Below are 21,014 nucleotides of genomic sequence, written 5' to 3' on the forward strand. Positions count from 1 at the left end.
TCTAAAAAGGAAACTGGAGGAAATTGTGAGTTGTGTGCGTATGTGGTATTTAATAAGATGTATATGAAAATGGTAGAGATTCAATTTACTTTATTTCATTGCGGCACTTGATCAGTGGTAATATATTCCATACAGCTCAGTGGCATTTTTATCCACACGGAGAAGTATTTTGCTCAAAAGAAACAGAAAGGAATTAACCACCATCTCTCCAGGACTGGCAGCTTTTTGGTTCTCCAGCCATCCCTCTCATAAATTAAATTGTGGCTATATTTCATGCAAATGTTGCAGCGCAGCTTGCACTGGGAAGTCTGTTCATGCATGAGAAATAGTTGGATCGGAACCTAGGAGACCCCACAGTGGGGTTTTAACAAGCTGGTATGAAATTGCTGTCCAGAGTCAGGTTTGTGGGTCTCGTTTCCTCGGGGAGTTCCCGAATAACGAAGGGGTCTTGGAGGAAGCTGTGCTAGTGTGGCTTTTCTGGGAGCCTGCTGGCTGGGACGGCAATTTCTTTTTGATCACTGGTGTTTTGTTCTTGCTTTTAAATACTTTGTTGGGGTCCAGTTTGTTCACAAAGGCGTCGGCTTCTTCCGAGAGCAGAGCTGTATTGATGTTGATGGGTTTGTACATGTTAAACCATTGCTGAAAAAGCCGATTATGGGAGGATGACATTGGGGCAAGAGAGGAGAGAAAAATCGCACATTAGAGACGTGGAGAGAAACCCCAAGAACCAACTTTGGAACCTTTAAAACATACACCAAGTTCCTGCCGTCAGGAGCCTGTGTCAGTCTGTGTGTTAGCTCACAGGGTTTTGTGCAAAGAGCTTTACAGCAGAGATGGTTCGTAGCTGCAGAACAAGGATTGGGATATAACCTTCTCCAAAGTGCAGGGATGGCTGGATCAGCCCATTGTATAGATAAAGGCCAGAAGTGAAACATGATTCTCCTAGTTTTCCATAGGTGTAACTCCATAGACATTAGGGAGTCACTGCTGGATTATACCAGTGCCAGGGAGAGAGGGGAACCAGGCCTAATGCAGGAAGGAATTATTAATACCTTAGAATTTAACTTGCTTAAGAAGCAAAGCTAGAACTGATGAGCTTCTCAGGTGAAATAAAAAGCCCCCAACGCTCTTTAACACTGCAGTTTCAATTGTGCAAACTTTCACTCAGACCGTGTGTTCATTTCTCTTCTGGCTGGCTGCCATAAGTATTACGTGGCTGCCACCAGGAAGTTTCACATTCCTGTCTTCTACTGCCTTTCCTACTACAGCCACTCGGCTCATGAAGCCAGGGCAAGAACTGCCGGGGTTATTAGGCACAACCCTCCCCAAACCACCCTCATGCCAGTGCCCACCAGAATGCTGAACTAGATAAATAGAGGGTCAAACACACACTGAGGAGGTGGCAGATTTACGTGCTGCACTGGGGACGGTCTCCAATATCTCCTCCGACGACACCTTTCCAAAAGATAGCATTAATGACGACTACCTGATCACAGTGGTGAAGTCAGGAGGACATAATCGAAAGGAGGAGGAAATGGAGCGGTTCGGGAATGCATGGAGAATCATTTCACACAAGGGTTAGTGAATATATGGAACACTGTGCTGGGAAAAGCTATCGCTAGAGTACCATGAGTGCAGCCTCCATCAATCGAGTAGGTTTTATTTAGAGCATAGCGTGACGTGGAAGAAATCGGAAATGTGGAGGGCCTGATCCTGCAGTCCTCACTAGTCTGTAACTTGCTCTTGACTTCACATGCCTAGAATTAGGGCGTATCACTTTGCTGATAGCACGTCTGCAAACTGTGATAAAACACAGAGCTGCTGAACAACTGTGTGCGGAAGGGAGCAAAGGCCCTGCCAGCGTGCATGGAGACAGCATGGGTCAGTGCACAGCATTAAGTGGTGTTGTTTCCTACAGGTGCAGTGGGTGGAGTAATGAGCCAGGGTGGACCTCAAGGCCCAATCAGAAACTGAGAGGAAAGGCCGGAGACTCTAGAAGAGCAGCTCCCTGGCAATCGTAAGGGAGCAGCAGTGAGGAGAATAGGCTAGAATCAGATTGTGCCTTTACACCCAGCTCTGAGCAAGGTCTTGAGACAGTGGGAAGGACTGGCTCATGTTCAGACTCACTGCAGAGTCAAGGTGCAGCTCCTGCTCTCCTACCTTCGCCTGGGGGCTGATGCCGTAGCTAGTAAAGGCATATTGCCACTGTGGGAGACCCAGGTGGGTGATCAGCAGTCGATAGTAGGCGGTGAAGGTATCAGTCAGGAAATGCCAGTACAGAGCTCTGTCCAGAAACCATATCTCAGCGTCTGGGGTGACAACTGGAATTGAAACAAGGGAACATATGTAAAAATTGTAGCATTGTTTTGCAGCTGAAGGATGAGCTCCCAAGGGAGGTCATCTGGGAGACATGCAGCAATGTTGTGATATTTCTGATGTTTTAAAGGATGGCTCTTCCAAAGGGTAGGACCCAGAAGCAATATATCCTATTCTCTAGAGGCAGGACAGTCTACTGGTTAAAGCTTGAGACCTGAATATCTGGATTTTAGGTTCCCTTCCCAGCTCTGCGACTGACTCAGTGTATGCTCATCAACTGGCCACTGTGCCTATTTCCGTATCTGCAACATGGATATAATAATACTTATCCGCCTCGCGGCACGGCTTTGAGACTTAATGTAGTAGTGCACATGGAGCTCCTTGGATAAAAGGTACTATATTATGTAAGCTCGAAGTACCATTACTCTAAATCTTTATCTGTTCTTCCCCACGGGGAAAATGCTGACAAATGAGATTACATGGGGTTGTCAGTCACCGGGACTGCTGAGCACAGCCTGAGTGTGGAAGGGAACACTCAGGTGGGTTTGTGTTGCCAACACAATCCTGCTTTGCAGGGGATTTTCTCCCTCTTCATTGCAATCAGAACACTTTTCTAGAGGCAACAGCCTCCAAACATTGTAAAATCGAATATGACACAGGATCACGTTAGCTCTGACTCCAGATTGCTTCCTCATGTGGTATCTCTAGTGTAAACCTACCTGGCACTTTTGGGTCCTTATGCCCACCCACTGCCTGCATCCACTTCCCCACGTGGCTGGGTGAGGGGATGATTTAGGGTGACCAGATGTCCCGATTTGATAGGGACAGTACTGATATTCGGGGCTTTTTCTTATGTAGGTGCCTATTACCCACCACCCCCATCCCGATTTTTCACATTTGCTCTCTGGTTACCCCAGGATGACTCCATTCCCTCACTCCCAGCCCAGTGCTTATGCTGGATCGTTACGTCTTTCATGTCTGCCTCCTAGAAATCAGAGAAGTTTCTCTAATGAGGACACCCAGCAAGCCTCCAACTACAGTCACCACTTGACAACTTAGGGTGTGGTTATTAGGAACAGGCGTGCGTGCGTGCGTGCGTGCGTGCGTGCGTGCGTGTGTGTGTGGAGAGAGAGAGAGAGAGAGAAAAACAGGGTTAAATTCCCACAGCTTGGAAAGGTAGGTGTCTGCAACACTTCCTGGTTTCTGATACAGGCTACGTCTATGCTACACACCACTGATGGCAGCATGTAGCATATGTGTAGCTACATGGCGCTGTGAAAAGCAGGCTGTGTCCACATTGTGGTGTGTAGCTACACGTGTCAGTGAAAGGCTCTGCAGGAGTAGACAGTAGAGAAAAGCATCAGCAGCTCCCTGCTTCTGGAGCCTTTCATTGTGGTGAGGAAAGAGTTGGGGCAGGGGTGAGTGTGACACACTGCACCCCCCCTTGGTCACCTTGATAGTGTAATTGTGTATTGTTTCATGCAAAGTATCTCATGTAAGATGTTTTTGGAATGCTCACGATGTACTGAACATTGTTGTTATGGTGATATGTTTGTTGCAATGTTGTGTATGGTTATGAGGCTTTGCTATGGGATATTCCCAAAGATGTGTCTCTTGGCTTGAGACAGATATAGGCAAATCTTTACAGAGCTGAACAGCAATTCGCACTTCATTAGGACTTGCATAGAACAACACAGCTCAGCATTCCAGGAACAAAGGACTGGCCCAGACATCAACAAATGAATCCACAAAAGACCTCAGTGACTCAGGGTGTGTAGGGAACCATGCATGGACACTGTTTGTCACCTGACCCTGAGGGGGGGCGAGGCCCCAGTGAGGGGCAAAGGAACATGCTAAAAAGGAGAGACATTTTGCTGTTCTCTCTCTCTTCCACCTCCATCTGCAAACACCACCAAGCAACTGCAGTGCTGATCCTAGGGGGAGGGCCTGGCTGGAGGCAGACCAGCCAGCCTGTGGTGAGAATCATCAGAATATGGAAAGTTGCTGAAAGTGTTAAGTTTAGTTTAGAATGCGTTTGGCTTTTGTTTATCTTGATCAAATCTGACCTGCTTTCCTCTGACTTATAATCACTTAGAATCTTTCTGTAGTTAATAAAGTTTTTTGTTTGTTTTATCTAAAGCAGTGCACGCGGTTTAAGGTGTGCAGAGACTCCATTTGAAGTACCAAGGCTGGTGCATATCAATTTATTTGATGAACCAATGAACTTGCAGTGTTCAATGGGCAGCACTGAACATTGTAAGACAGCAGTTCCTAGGGTTGCAGCTGGGACTGGAGGTAATGACTGGGGTCATACCACTGCATAATCCATGAGTGGCTGGCTAGAGGCACTCACCCACCGAGTTGGGGGTAACTTGCTTGTTAGTGACTGTGCGTGAGCCGCACGGGAGTGGGAGTTCACACAGCAAAGCAGAGTAAGAAGGGCTCCTGCAGTAGGGAATTGGGGGTGACACAATGATTCACCAGTCCAGACTGCACTAGGGGAATGTCACAGAGAGGAGGAGGGGAGAGGTTGCCTCCCCCATGCCCAGAACCTTCTCCCACAGAGGGGAGCTGCCGTAGCTTTTCCCCACTGCGTCCCCGCCGCCAGACCCTCTGGGAAGTCTTTTCCCTCCAGCCGTGGAGATGGGGAGGCTTAGCTTGGGCAAGTAGAGTACATGGAGGGTATGTACTTGAATACATACCCATACCCTGCAGACATGTCTTTATTCTACTTGCCTAAGCTGTGCCTCATTACTATTTATACCTGTGCAAGGGGAGCAACGTGAGTATGTACTCTACACCCGCTGAAAGACATGGGCAGTGTAGACGTATCCGCAGAGTTATCTATTAGCTCAGCTCACATCTCACTTGCTTTGCAGTGCGTCCTTGGTTAACTGCCACTCATAAGACCATTGCCAAGTTTCTCTAATTAGCATTGGGGAACATTGCATCAAAGCACAGGTGGCGGAACTGGTTTGAATCCAATTCAGGGGCGTTGATTTTTCTCTGTTCTCCCCTCTCTGCCTCTGAGGAATGCTATACCCCTCCTGGGAGAATGTGAACAATTTGGCTTGAGTCTCCCACCACTTCCACACGTGAGTAACTTTCCACATAGGAGTGGTCCTACTGAACCCTTTGGGGCTACTCATGTGCATAAGTGTTTGCAGGATCAGGGAGCTGGCGTGTAGCTGTTCCCCTCCCTGTCTGCAAATATTTTGGGCAGGTAGAAATAACACGGAGATTACAATGAGGGCTCATCTGTTCAGTACCCAGGGAAAATCCTGGCTCCAATGAAGCCAATGGGAATTCTGCCATTTGAAATCAATGGAGCCAAGCTGTCACCTAAAACGTTCATATAAAGCTGCATAGACATTCAGAAGAGTAAGAGCTATTCAAACACAGCATCTATTCTGACTGGTTAACTGTGTTCTTTTCAGTCTTACCTGGTTTGGTGTGCTTATAAACAAGGCAAACTTTCCCATTCCCATTGCATGGGTCTAATTCAAATAGCAGGCTACGAGAGTCAAAGTGAGGCTTTTCTGGCTGGCCTTCATTACCTGCAAAAAGAAGCAAAATCACCTCACAGGATTTCTGGCTGGATCTTCACTGGATAAGGGGCCAAATTTGCAAACAGGCCTGAAAAAGCTGTGCCTGTGTGTGTAGAGTTGTTGATGTGCACCACACTCTCCCTTCCATGTGCACACACAACTCGGGTGCAGGAGTTTGGAGCAGAAGGACCCAAACTGTATAAATACAGCTGTTGCATGCACAAACTCGTGCACATGGAACACTTTATGAGTACAACTGTAAAGACATGTTTGAAATGCTGGGCCATAACTTGGGTTGGAAGGATTCACTTTTAATTCGTAAATGTTAAGTTATTAATTATTACAATAAATCAAAATATTGTCATTCTGAGCTGAAATGTAGAGAACGTTAAAAACAATTGAATAAGAAGATGCCATAAGCAGAGATTTATTTAGTTTTATAACAATCATTATGTTCTGGTTCTGCTCATACCTAAACACCCTCAAATAGCCCTTGAAGAAGCAATTTCATGCTTGCACATAAATGCACCTGCAGATCACCGAACTTTAAATATCCATCAACCTGACTGCCGATCTAGATATCTGTTCTCCGAAGTTAGGCCTGCAGGTTGTTTATAACTGGTAGATTAAACAGATCATTTGATTTCTGAAGCAAAAGGATCTGAATTATAGCAGATGTGGGCAAAATCTCTAATATGCTAAAGGACAGGATTCCCTGAGAAGCAGAGCGACCAGCCAAGTTTGGAAGCAGCAAGAGCTACAGAAATCAAATAGCAATTTGTGGGTTTTATGATATTTTCTGTAAAGAGTCTCCTGTTTGTTTCACTTGTTGCATCCTGTTAGACTGCAAGCTGTCTGGGGAAGGGAATGGGTCTTTGTATTTATTTGCCAAATGCCTAACACGTCCACATGCATTTTCCCCGATGCTTCTTGTTTCAGCATGTTTTCCAGTGACAGTTCCACCTCTGAAGAGCTGCCCTCAAAGTCAGCATATCCAATGGGCCTATCCACCACCACGACAATTACTGCCAAGGATTGTTGATATTATATTGTGAATGTATATGCTCCTTCCAAGCTCAATGAAAGGAGAAGGCCCCAGCAAACAATTTAAGACAGGGAAAAACAAAGCACGGGGAGCAGACATGGGGAATGGTGTGGAGACCACACTGATGAGGAGGTACAGTTAACAAAGCCTGATGGACCCCAAGCATCCAGTCCGTCCGGTCTCTAGAGCAGCACAAGTTGGGTCTCGTGAAGAGTGACCTGCGACCTCTCGACCTGGGCTAGCAAAGTGCTGCTTGGCCCGTTATGTGGAAATGCAGTTTATCCCTATACAGCAGAACGAAGGAGGAAAAGCACATTCTGAAACTTGTGTGTACCATCCTGTCTGCGGCCAAGGGGACAATACCTTCCTCATCCGTATCATCTTCCAGGTCAGCGAGGGTCGGTGCATTGGGCAGGGCGTACACCGATGATCCGCCAAGGCGACTTAGTTTAGAGATGCTGTTAATCTCCATGGAGCCCAGCGGCATGGAGTTATCTGCAATGCACAGTGACAAGACAGATCATTAATACACCCCAGTGACAGGAGAGCAGAGGAGGCCTTTTCTTTTTGTCCAACCCCTCACAAAATGCATAGGAGAAGAAATTGGCATTGTAGCAGGCCTGGAAGTTTGACAGATGTAGGCTCTGGGGGAGCAAAGTTGAGAACATCTCAAATATCATCATGTTAGCACCTGCCTCTCATTTGTTCCGGGGAAGCTCCAGGGTAGGCCCTGCTGCTAAGTGCAGCTGTCGCAGTCTGGAAGAGGGCACGGGGGAGTGTTAGTCTGGTAATAAGGTGTTAAACCTACTCAGGGTTCTATGGGTCACCACACCTTGAAATCCACTTGGAAACTACCAGGCAGGCAGATGCTGGAGACTAGTGTCATGTGCTCTTGATGTGAAACTCCATTTCCCAAGGAGACCAGTGCATTCTGCATGCACCAGCTGAAGGTAGCCTCTCCAGATGGTGTGCCCTGCAACAATCGAACTTTGAGGTGGCAAAGGCCTGAATAACTGCGGCCAGGTGCCTGCATCAGAATGAAAGAGTCTCCCTGTTCCTGCCAGGCACAGATGGAAGAAAGGGAACCCGGTTCTGCTGTCACTTACTCTGATGTAAATCAGGAGTAACTACACTCGAGTCAATGGAGTTAAAACTGGTGTGAGATCAGAATGAGGCCCAGGGTCTGTACCTGCTCGCACAGAAGTCTATGGTGAAGCTTCCACTGATCTCAACAGGAGTAGGATCAAGCCTTTCCTTTAAATATTGTTCATTGTTAAAGTGCCCCACTCTCACAATGGTGGCTAGGGCTCTCATGCCCCGAGTACAGCTATTGTATGTTGTGTGACCTCTGCCAAGTTCCTTGACCACCTTATGGCTCTGGCAAGTCAAAGAACAATAAGAAAAGCATGAAGCCGACTGAAGCAGAAAAGCCAATGTTCCCTCTGAGCTGAGTAAGTAACAGGCAAAAATGTCAGGCCTGCTGAAAAGCTGTTTGGGAGGAGAGGCCAGCCATGCTGCTTGCAGTCATGATCTTCCTAATTTGTCTCCTCTAACAGCTCAGAGATGAAAACATGTCATGTCATGTGGTCCAGCAGAGACAGGTCCTCAGCATAAGGCATCCGGGAGGCAGGCGAGGTAAGCAGCAGGTTTAATATTTGATAGGCTTTTCTATGGTGCTCATCTCTGTAGTAGCTGAGCACCTCAGCACCATTAGTGGATACAGCCCCACACAACAGTCCTATGAGCTAGGGAAGGATTTATCCCCTTTTTGTAGATGGGGAACTGAGGCAGAGACGGAGTAAGTGATTTGTCCAAGGACACTCAGTGAGTCTGTGGCAGTCAGAAACTGAACCGAGTGCTCCAATCCAGTGCCTCAACCATAAACCAAGGGAATGGTAGTAGCACCTTATTTATGCTAAAGCAAAAGTACACAGTGCCTTTAGCAGATTTAAAATCAACTGTGATTTTACCACTGATTGAAGTGAAACTTACACACTCCTCCATTTGATGTCCAACAGGCTGTCATGCGGGCTGGCTTGAGTGGGGGGGCATTCAGTATATTGTGTGACATCAGCATGGCAGAATCATAATAATCCATGTGGGACGTGCCATGTCAGGTACTGTTAGGAAGGTTATAATGTGCTCAGTAAGATAATAATACTTATGTTCATGTGTGATATGTGACATGGAAGTTATAGATGTATTTGAGATATCTGTATTTCAAATTGCTCTGCCTGGGCAACACCCCAGATAGGAAGGCTGCAGAACAATGGTCTGCATAATGGCCCATTAAGGCATTCCCAGGTGCAAGGGGCCCTGAGGGAGAGGCCAGCATCACCACTGAGTCACCAGAACCTGCTTACATGACTCTGGACTCCATTGCAGGCAGCCTACCTGATGAAGCATCAGGACTGTCCCATGTGACTATGGACCCCAGGCACACCGGAGGAGTCACCAGGATTGGCCCATGTGACTATGGACTTCATTTTGGGACTTGTGACTGCCCACAGGCCGCATGGCCGGGGGAGGGGGTTTATAAGATCAAACCACAGGATCCATCTGTGTCTTTGTCCCTGTCCAGTCTGCAGACATACACCTATCTCTGGACCAATTCATCTTGTAGCTGAACCGAAGGACTCAGACCCATCCAGGTACTGGATGTGAACCAGAGAGAACTACACAAGCCTGCAAATCCACATTTCTTCCAGAAACCTGATGTAAATGGACTTTTAATCATTTGTATATCTGTGATTTACTTTAACCCTTTAACATTTCTCTCATGGTTTATTTCTTTCTTCTTACAATAAACCTTTAGTTTAGATACTAAAGGATTGGCTGCCAGCGTGATATTTTAGGTAAGATCCAAGCTTATATTGATCTGGTGCTGTGGCTGACCCTTTGGGGTCAGAGGGAACCTTTTTAGCAAAGAGCAGAGAGTTTAAGTAACTGGTCTCTTTGCTGGACCTGGTGCTAATTTGGGAGCCTGGAGCTGAAATGCAGTAAAGGGGGCTGTGGGCATTCGTGGACTGGCTTCTTGATATCCAGTGAGGGGTAATCAGAAGCAGTTCGTGGCTGGTTGGGAAGCCGGGCTTCAGTGTCATCCACCAGCGTGAGGAGAATCCGCTCTCCTTTTGCAGCCTGCCCTGACCTTGGCATTATCAGTTGGCTACCCTGGGCACGGGTCGTATCACACAGGCATATCTGGATTTGGGCAATACATGCTGGCATTTAGGTAATCAAAAACAGACCTGATCCTAGCCAGTTCCTGTGTGGAAATCCTGCGTGCGCATGGATCGCAGGCCTGGGCCTGATGTATCAGACACAGAAATTCAGGTTGTGTTCATCTTTTATCATCGGGGCCTTCTTTATGTTGGCTTTTTATTCCATGCAGAACTTTGGATTTCCTTGTCAATTAAAGGGCAATTTTCTACAGCCAGTGATTGATTTGTCTAACAACAGCTGGCTAAACCCATCAAAATGAAGGGCATAGTGGTTTATTTTTCATTCAGAGGCCTTGTCTACACTACAAAGATAAGACGAGCTACGTTAAGTTGACTTACAGCCACCACATTAATTACCGCGGTGGCTGATGTCCACACTCCACTCCTTGGGGCAGTGGTGCATGTCCTCCCCAGGAGCACTTCCACTGACCTCGGAGGGGCACTGTGGGGAGCTGCGAGCCCTGTCTTTCAGCTCTGCTGGCAGCTCCCTGCTGGGAGCCCAGCTGCCCCACAGGCTCCCGGGGGGCTGCCCCTCCCCACTCGCTGCTGGGAGCTGGGACAAGCTGGCCTGCTAGGAGCCGGGGCAGCACGGTCCAGTCGCTCAGCTCTCCAGAAGTATAGGGGGCAGCTGGGCTCCAGCTGCCCGGCTTTCTTGTCAATTTCAAATTGACAAGAATGACAGCCATCAGCCAATGTAAGGAACGCAGTGTCTACGCTGACACTGTGTCACCCTAACCACACCGACATAAACCCTACACCTCTCATAGAGCTGGTTTTATTATGTTGGCACAGCAGGGGAGTTACAGCAGTGGGAGGAGCGTTTCAATTTACACCTCTGTAGTGTAGACCAGCCCAGAATGATTTCGCTCCTGTGGTGTAGATCAAACTAAATGGAGGATTCTGTTAAGCAGTGATCAGATTAAGAGGCAGGGACTGTAACTGGCACAGTGAATGTACACAAAGAATGGAAATTTTAACCCAACGGCTTTTAAGCTAAAGGGAAATATTCTCAGCCAAAGCCAGAATGCACTGAAGGCAATATATTAGTGGGGAAGAGACAGGCACTTACCATCAATCTTCACACTCCAGGTCAGGTGGAAGCCATCGCTCATTAGATAGAAATTCTTTAAATCCTCTGGCAACACACAGGAGTTTTTCTGCAATCACAAATGCCCCTAAGCATTATCAAGGGAAAGAGGCAGAGCGTGCTTGGATATGAATGACTGATGGACTGTTGAGATAGGAACATTCTCCACCAGAGATCTCACTGAGCCCCAACACAACTCAAATCACACAACTTGAGAGAGGTTTTCAAGTTTCTAGGATCGGTTTCCTAACGCAGGATAGTTATTTGATCTAAGGGCACAACTGGGAAAATGTCATGATTAGCACTCAGTAGATATATACATGGATATTTTAGGAGTTTTCCACAATTTTCATGATCTGGCACCTTGTGTTATGAATTCACACTCCCAAATCAAAGACCCAAAGATCATCAGCGAATCCACACACACAGCTTCGTCAGGGACAGCGCTTTGCCAGCAGTGAAACTAAACAAACCAATCTCTTCCATTTGAGCTACAAGACCAGCAGTAGTATTAGGACTTCTCTCATGGACAAGCAGGTCTGACATTCCATTCAGCAGCGTACATGTCTACACGGAGGGCCTAGTCCTGCAAACACTTAGTGCTGACCATAGTGCTTACTTCTATGAGAAACCTGACTGACTTCAATGAGTCTGTGCTTAATGCAGGCACTATGCTCTGTGGGAACTGTGAGATTGGACCCTCAGACAGTCGATTCACTCTTATTTTAGTTCCTAATACCAAGAGCACATCATGAATTGAAAACCAGAAGAGAATCCCATTAGGAGCCGGCTTTAATGAGCCAAGGAAAGATGTTGCATGAAGCTAGCTACCATCACTACTCTTCATATCAAATGATTTCCCTGAAACGACAGACTTTTTTTTCAAAGTAGAACGTGTGTTTAGAGTATCACCAACTGCAAACATTCCAGCATCATTGGAGTCAGGCCCCCAAATCATGTGAGTTTTCAAGATAATACATTGAAGGTTCTTTTTATTTGCCTCCTTGTTTTTGAACCTTCCGGGTCACATTTTCAAGGTTTTCTCTATAACGTGAGGTGATCCCTTCAGAGCAGGGTGCTTGTGGATAATGCAGTGTGGGAAAGCGCTGTGTAGCAGAACACAGCAAGCTGCAGGACTGTCATCTTAGTACGTTTGCTGAGCACCAAATGCTCTTTAGAAAGAAAGGAAATGTTTGGTTTGATGCAAAAGGAAATTTAAAACCACAACCAAATATTTAGCACCCAAAGCCTCAGAAAATAGGGATAAATATTCCGATACCTTGTATTTATCTAACCTAATGCCAATGCAGCCACGCCTTGGCTACGCTCATTTTGTGCAGTCTCCTATCTCCATATGGGTCCATGCCATCCACGTGTAACGTCACTGGGGATGGTGATCATATTCTCTGCCATGCCTGTGGTTTCGTGCTCAGTCCATTACCTTCTTCTGGTTTTGCCTCCCAAGTTCAGAGCTTCCTCTCTAGAGGCACCCAAACCATGGCTGCCCCACTAGTAGTCTCTTGCTCAACCTTTGTCGGACCCTGCACCTCCATAATGAAGTCTCTGTTGAATGTGCTGGGGTCTGTGTTTTAGGAGAAAAACAAGAAGCTTATCTATATTTACCCTTTGGGATGTGTTTGGCAGGACCTCAAGGCATGTGGACTCTGCAAGAACACATCTGGCTAATTAGTCATCTGAGGAATCCTCTTGCTTAGCTTTTGAAATTGCTTGCCTAACAAGTTTTTTTGATTGATGTGTTATTGTCTACTGACAAGATAAATAAGGGGGAGAAGTTTGGGCTACTTGGATCTCTTCATGGACACATCTTATGGTCTCCACTGGCAGACAAAAGTTTGGCCATTGAAAGGCTGCTGGTGTACCACTCGAGAGCCATACCAAACTTTGTTAATTATTGAGGGATGGGGTGCTTTACTAACCTGTTGCGGACATGTGTAAGTACTTGAGACTAAATAAAGTATAGCTTTAAGTGAGAGCACTCTTGTAATGTACTGTTTGTGCCAGTCATCTATCGGTCAGATAGCCGTGTTTCCATTGATTTATTTCCTGACACCACCTTGCAGAGAGTAAAGTTACCAAGAGCTTAGGGTTGAAAGAACCCTGGTAACAGGTTCTTGCTCACATGCTCAGGGTCTAACTGATTGCCATATGTGAATTTGGAATGAATTTCTCCCTGGTCAGACTAGCAGTGACCTTGGGGTATTTCACCTTCCTCTGCTGTGTGCGGGTGCGGGTCACTGGCCAGGATTATATGGGTGTATCTCACTTATTTCCCTGCCACTGTGGGGGCCTCTGGCACTGGTGTGCCTCAGTCCCTCCTAGTCTCTGCCTGTGGCACATAAGGTCTAATCTCCTGTGGACTATAATGCTTTGGTTTCATTTTGCTTGTTGGGTTTAGTGTGCAGGTGCTGGGTGGTGTTGGAGTCCTGTGATATACAGGAGGTCAGACAAGAGGATTCCTTCTAAATCCCTTCTGGCCTTAAACTCTATGATCAGCAAATTGGTCCCTGGAATGATCCTTTTCCAAAGCTTTTTGAAAACATCTCCATAGGCAGCAGGCATAAAAAAGAAGACGTCGTTGTGTTGAGAAGAACTCATCTGTCTCTTGATAACAGGTAAATGAACGCTGTTGGGCAAAGTTGCTTGATGTTAGTTTCAGAAGAGTACTAAACCATGTAGGCATGTTTTAAGTTCTCCAAACGCCTGTAACAGATGTGCCCTTGTTTGCCTGCTCTTTTCAAAGCTAAATAGTTGTAATTTCACACTGCAGCTTCATGAGTTCCAACTTCATAACTCTAGCCGCAAGAGCAAGGACTGGGATTCAAATGATGGAGGAGGCTGGGCGGGTGGAGATGTCTGATGTGCTACAAAGACCCACCAGAATACAAGTATTTGCATGGCACATTCCATCGATTTAAAAACCTGTTTGATCATTTTATCTTGCTTTTTTATCGATAAACTTTTACATGTGAACAGCTCCATTGACTTCAGTGCCACTACTCTCCTCAGAGGGAGAAGGATCAGGGCTATAGTAATGAATGGTCTATTCATGGAAGGAGGTAAGAAGTTTCTGGATCGATCTGCTGCCTTGAGCTCTCCTTTTCCAGGGAGGCATATCCATTTGCATCTCTGTTTCCCAACACATTCTCTCTATTTTTACCTTTGCCTTAGGATCTTCCTCAGCAAACTCCCTTTCATTGCCTTCTCCAGAGGATGGGTCTGAAAACAACCATGGCAGTTGCTATGCCGGAGCAGAACACATCCCATTCAGGATCCTGGATATCATCCAGTGTTTTCCATAAGGGTGGGAGAAGACTGACTGATCGTCAAGTTACCGTCAGTCACACAGGTTTGTGATTTCAAACAGCTGTCTTCTTAGGGCAGAGGTAAAATAAACCCAAATTATATGCCAGAAACTGCTTTCCCTCAGCCCCTTCAGCCAGCTGTGTACATCCTGCTCATCTGGTGCTTTCCAGAGTTGCACTCACCAGCCTCACAAACTGTGTAAAACTGAGATTCCCAATATTTGGTGTGATTTTAATTTGTTTATTGTTCACGATATCCCAAAATAACCTAGAAAGAACCCATTTGATGCATGTATCCTTCTAGGATGGTGGGGAACTCTATCGGCTGATAAAGTTATGCTGCCCAACAAGTGGTGATCACTCATTCCCACATAAAACAGAAGGTTTTGCATATGGCAGTTAACTTAAAATAATAGAATAGTCCCTTATTGGGAACAATGCTGTAGAAATTCAATCACTGGGGTTCTACAGACACCGCTCTAAACACAAAAAGGCACAGAGCTCACTCCATGAGAGTCCTGAGTGAGGGGAGAAGGAGATTTATGCCATTTCTGTGTGGCCCCCTAACACTGGAGATGGCCACAGGCCAATTTGTCCCTCCACATAAGTTAGGGCTTCCTTTAGGGCTGGTCTAAACCAGCTGCTGAAAGCTCCCAGAAGTTGTTCTGGCAGTTGGGAATATTCCCAATGCAGAGATGTTCCAGTCACGCCTTGTCAGCGCTACACAGCAGGAATTCGCAGGCAGACGTGTTTGCCAGCTTTACAGCCCCGTTGCATGAGTGGAGCTGCACAAATGGGTGGTAGCGGGCCCCAGCCTCAGGCCCATTAAGAACAGTGTTTATAGAAGTCTAAAGCAAGAATAGAATTTTGCATTTGATTTTATTGGGAGATTATAAAATCTTTTAGAAGAGAGTGCACTGGAGAACCATCCTCTTTCTTTAGGGCTTTTGACCCCAGCTGCCTCTCGGAACTCCCGAAGCATGTCCTCCGCTGTGTCCCTTTTCGAGGGGCCACAAACTTCCCCGTGTGCTTGTCCTGTTTTGCAGGCTGGCATGGATCCACCGCTCTGCCTCTCCTTACCCCTCTTTGGGGCACTGTGCACCCCTGGGGCAGTCCAGAAGGGGCAGTTCTGGCCTCCTGCGACAGGGGGCAGCTCCACCTCCGAGGGCCTGGCTGGCACCCCCTCACAGGCCGGTGCCTGGGGACATGGCCATGCCCCTACTCCCCCGTCGGTACGCCATTGCTCAGTGGCACCTGCTTCCAAAGGACCGACCAAAACATACCAGAACTTTTGCTTGGATCGAAAGTGAGATGCTGGCAACAGCACTTGGTTGTCAGCAGTTTCATGAGTGTGTTTGTGAACTGAAATCAGATGAAGCAGAAACAGACTACACGTAAGGCTACGAGTTGGTCATGGAGGTCACAGATTTCATGATTTTACGTGGCCTCTGCAACTTCAGCTCCGTATGGCGGGGCTTGGGCTGGTGGCCCCAGGCCGCGTGGCTCAGGCTTCCATGATTTATTGTTTATTGCCTGTGTCTTTTATTAAAAATAACCCCGACAAAAGCTTAGCCTTAAGTATAAGCCATCCTCCAAGGGGATCACTTCCAAAATCACTGGTATGCTCTACTGAATAGTCATTGTGATTTACACACTGGTAGGATTTCTTCTTTCCTCAAGATTTCAGGAAATATTTTCACTGATGTTTAGAATACAGTTAAATTCAGGACAAACCATTTTCCTTACCCTACGTTATAATGGAGTTAAAAACAGGGATCGTAATGGAACCCAGTTACAAGTTCCCTATAGGGAGACTATTAAAGTCTCTGAGACAATAGTTTCTCTTCCATTAAACCGGTAAACAGTGCCGACTAGTGGTTGCAAAAACACAATGAAGAATACTATGTCCAAACGTTTACTTGTATTCAAGAGAGATGAGATGGGGGAAGACGAGAGCTGAGAGTTTATCACTAAGGACTAGATTCTGCCAGATGACTACCTGTGTGGTGTCAAGAACTCTCAACTCCCACTGAAGACTGTATGGGAATTGAATGCACTAAGCAACTCATGAGATCTCAGTACTTATTCCAAGAGATCAAACTATACAGCTTATTTGTATTCCCACACAAAAGGACATTTGTTAACTTTGAATGAAGGTTGGTAGATTTCAGAACCCACCCAAGCAATTGGTAACAAGCAAGGGAAATAAGACCCCATCTACGCTTCACTTCCGACTACCCCTTCTTAACCTCATCCATCTTCTATCCACCACCCCCAGCCCACACTTGTCAAGCATCAGCCTGAAAAACCAAAATCCAGCCTTATTTCTGACTGTGGTTATTGGTTCTATGGTCATGCGTTTGGATGATTAATATAGGGTTGTGGGGTTGATGCAGCTTCTGTTTTTCCGTAATGTTTTTCTGTAATGCTTCGGAATAGACAAGTGGAGGGGGTGGCCCACAGGTAAATCGGGTTGTTGTTTTATGTAGGAATGATGGAAGAGAAATCTGCATGCATGTGTGCATTGGTGTTTTATATTTAGGTTGGAGTGGAGGCTGGATGTTGGTTGTCCAAGATGAATGTGGAGATATGGGCAATGGGAGGTAAAAGGTAGGTAGGTGAGGTTGAAAAGGGAAGCTGATGAGTGTAGTGTAGATGGGGGTACTGAATGACTTGATTGCACTACAAGTCTTTCTCTCTAAGGGCCATAAGGAGTTTCGTTTTACATCTCATCTGAAAGACAACACCTCAAGGAACAAGGTGGCCCCTACCACAAGGCTGGAGCTTGGTTTCAGGGCTGATGCAGAAGAATGACAGCCACCTACGGAGTCACCATCCCTACGCTCTGCAGCACTTGAGTGTCCCTTGGAGGGCTCCCATCTAAATGCATCAACAGCCTAACAACACTGCAACTGTATGGCTGGAAGCCAGAGTAACATTTGTAATGGAGACAGCATTGCTCCAATTTGTGTCACGAACCTTGGTAAGTCTCTCTTAGCTGCACGTGAAATGTGGCAGTTCTGTTCAGTATCCTGTATGCATGCAGAGCCTGTCACGTAGTCAGACCAACCCTGTTTCAGTGTGATCATGAAACTACCCACCTGCTCCCAGGAAACAATAGTGTGACGTTCAGCCGGCTCCTTTTCCACCAATGTCACCTCAGTGACTCCTGGAGAAGCTTCTATAAAACAAAAAACAGACCATGATCACAGCTTGCAGACGTGACACCAAGGGCTACAATCCAGCTGGTTTTGCAAGCTAAGCAGAGTCAAGGATGATATGAAGTTGAAGGAGTAGGTGATGTCAGTGTAAGAACCAATGCCCTGGCGTTAGGGACATGGCGTTGTTGAAGATGTCATCCTTTGACTGAGACACAGTGAAGGCAAGGGATCAGGATCTTGAGTCTAAGGACCCCATGGAAACTTATATAAAAGCACAGGTGTAGCCCTGGTGTCCTCGCCAAACTCTAAAAGTCAAGAAATTATATTTTGCTTCTCTAAACATGCCCTGTCGTTTTCAGCTGGAGAAAGTCTTTTTTGCTTGACTTGAGATGTTGTGCAGCGCTGCCATGAAGTGTTCGCCTTCAGGGATGGATGCACTTCAGCGGCTCAGTGATTCTTTTGTGATTGTAAGATTTGATCCTGCCCACCAGCCTGCATGAGCAGACCCTTATTCCTCTCTGGATTCCCAGTGGGACTCCGGGCTGGTCTGCTTTCAGCAACAGGTCCATAATTTATAAAAAACGATTGGGAGCCTTTGAACTGAAGGGCGCAGTATAAATGCAAGGTACTATATCTACAGAGTGCCACTGCTGGGCTGTGAGACTGGAACCTTTTCTCTTGCATCTATTCATATTATTTTAATAATCAAAGGCTTCATTCAAAGCCCATTGAAATCAATACAATGATTCCTATTGATTTCAGTTGTTTTGGATCACGTTAAAAAAGTCTGCTTACCTGCTGTGACACTGGCTGGATTAGGGGGACAGGGGGGGAGATTTGTTATATTATTTAACATCAATATGTCAAAATCATAATAATTCATGAGATATGCCATGTCAGGTACCATTAGAAAGGCTGTAATGTGCTAAGTAAGATGATAATGTTTATGTTCATGTGTTATATGTGTAATGGAAGTTATAGATATGTTTGTATCTGTATTTCAATTTGTGCTGTGTTTCTGGGTGACACCCCAGACAGGATGGCTGTAGCACTAGCCTGCTTAATGGCTCATTAAGGAAATTTGCACGTACAATGGGCCCAGGGGGAGAAGCCAGGGCTATACCTGATGAGTCACCAGTCACTCATGTGACCCTGGACTCCATCTTATTCCTATAAATTTCCACAAGCAGCATGGCAAAGGCCAAAGGACATAAAAGACAGCTGCACCACATCCATTTTGTCTTCAGTCACCAATCTTCAGTCTTCAGCCTACCTTTGGATCAACTCATCTACAACTGAACTGAAGCTGTGAAACAAAGGACTGAGACCCAGTCTGAGATCCAGACACCAGAGGGACTATACAAGCCTGCAAACTCACAATTCTATTAGAAACCTGATATATATGGACTTTCAAATCAATTGTATGTGTCTGATTGCTTTAATTATTTAACATTTCTCTTATAGTTTCTTTCTTTTTATAATAAGCCTTTCGTTTTAGTTACTAAAGGATTGGCTGGCAGCGTGGTATTTTGGGTAAGATCCAAACTTATATTGATCTGGTATGGTGGCTGACCCTCTGGGGTCAGGAGAACCCTTTGTGGTAAATAGCACAGAGTTTTAAATAACTGGTCTCTTTATGGACCTAGTGGCTGATTGGGAGCCAGAGACTGAAACGCAGTAAAAGGGGCTGTGTCTATTTTCTATTTTGGTTTCTTGATAACCAGCGTGGGGAATCAGAAGCACTGTTTGTGGCTGGTTGCGAAGTCTGACTTCAGTCTCACCCACCGGTGCTGGGAGAATCTGCTCTACTTTTACAGCCTGCCCTGACCTTGGCATTTTCAGGTGGCTATCCTAGGCACGGACGGGTCACACCTGCTATAGGAATTAAATACATAGTACACAGTGGTAAATTGTCACTTTACAGGGCTTTAAAAACTGGCTTTGGTGTAAAAGGAATAAATATTGGCTCCCAATGCAGTCAATCACATTATAGTCACTTTTTGTCAACACACAATGCAGTGCACTAGACAGGAAAGGCACCAAATACCTCTGGTCATGTTTCTTTCCCCAGTACTGGGCGTTTTGTTCTAATAGGTCGGTCACCCAGGGTTTTCTATCTGTTTGAAGGTGACAGTCTTATAAGCAAGTTTGACCTGTGTTCAGAGTTGCTAGTCAGAAGAGTTTGTGCTACCTGATGCTTTCAAGGACAACATACCTATAGCAATAACTCTAATCTGAAGCGGTATATTCCATATTCATGGATACATCATGGACATAAGTTATTTTTTACCCTTATTGCTAAAAATGTATATTCTTTCCAGCCTAAATTTGTCTAGCTTCAACTTCCAGCCATTGGATTGCGTCACGCCTTTCTCTAGTAGGCTGAAGAGCCCCGCTCACTGTCAAAGATGTGTCCCCCCCAGAGGTACGTACAGACTGATCAAGTCACCCCTTGAAAGAGAAGGTTAAACGAAACAGATTGACCCCTTCGAGTCTCTTCGCCGTCCCCCACTACCACAAATTATGCAGTCGAGTTTCCCGCCTTTGGGGAAATCACAGGGGTTAGCACACCCGCAGTGCAGTGGATGAGCCTCGCCCTGGGAAAGCCACCTTCGTGATCACGGCGTCTGCCCTGCAGGTTTTCCAATCCTTGAGTCATTCCCATGGCTCTTCCCTGAACCCTCTCCAACTGACCAAATCACCCTTTTCTGAACGGTGGGCCCCAGAGCAGGACACGGGGGATGCCGGCCGAGGTCGAAGAACCTATTGCGCCAATGCGGGATCGCCCCGCTGGAGTCAGCCCCGGATGGCACGAGCGCTCGTGGCCCGCCGCGTCCGGTCATGCAGCCAGATGACAACACCAAGGGCGTTTCGTGCCGCCCGCTCTTGGCTTTAATGCACACGACCTGCCGGGAGCTCTTCGGGGCAGCGCCCGTCGGTCGCTATGGGGGTGGGGGGCCCTGCCCAAGGGCCCCCGCTGGGATTTGCTGGGATAGGCCACACAGTAAATAAGAAGAGGAGGTGGGGCGTGTGCGTCTGCCCCACGCCACCGTGCCAGGGCTACTTCGATGCCAGCCCGGCGGCCGTTTCCATGCCAACGCAGCAGGGCCGTTTCCATGCCAACGCGGCGGCCCACGGCCTGTCCCTCACTCACCTAATATCCGGATGACCCCCAGGGTGAGCCTGTCCAGGGAGGGCTTGAGGCTGCCGTAGGGCTTGTCCTCCTCCATCCTCAGCACGCCCCCTTAGACAGAGAACAGGGCAGGAGGGAGAATGAGGCCGAGTTTGTCCCTCCTCGGGCCCTGTAGTGGAG

The 21,014-nt window shown here is 46.7% G+C and overlaps 1 protein-coding gene and 1 pseudogene across 1 annotated transcript; both read right to left on the reverse strand.

The window, feature by feature from the left end:
- Positions 1-73: 73 nt before the first annotated feature.
- Positions 74-20,993, reverse strand: TPGS2 (tubulin polyglutamylase complex subunit 2). Its single transcript, XM_067530913.1, has 7 exons — positions 20,856-20,993; positions 17,642-17,721; positions 11,200-11,287; positions 7,273-7,404; positions 5,760-5,873; positions 2,161-2,321; positions 74-639 (listed from the first exon to the last, which is right to left on the reverse strand). The coding sequence occupies exons 1-7, from the start codon at positions 20,929-20,931 to the stop codon at positions 397-399; spliced, it is 894 nt and encodes a 297-aa protein (XP_067387014.1). The 5' UTR covers positions 20,932-20,993; the 3' UTR covers positions 74-396.
- On the reverse strand, positions 20,190-20,343 carry LOC137141814 (U1 spliceosomal RNA; annotated as a pseudogene).
- Positions 20,994-21,014: the final 21 nt, after the last annotated feature.

Source organism: Emydura macquarii, unplaced genomic scaffold (genome assembly GCF_026122565.2).
Source record: "Emydura macquarii macquarii isolate MOO-44397 ecotype Brisbane River unplaced genomic scaffold, CSIRO-AGI_Emac_v2 contig_3114, whole genome shotgun sequence".
Lineage (NCBI taxonomy): Eukaryota > Metazoa > Chordata > Testudines > Chelidae > Emydura > Emydura macquarii.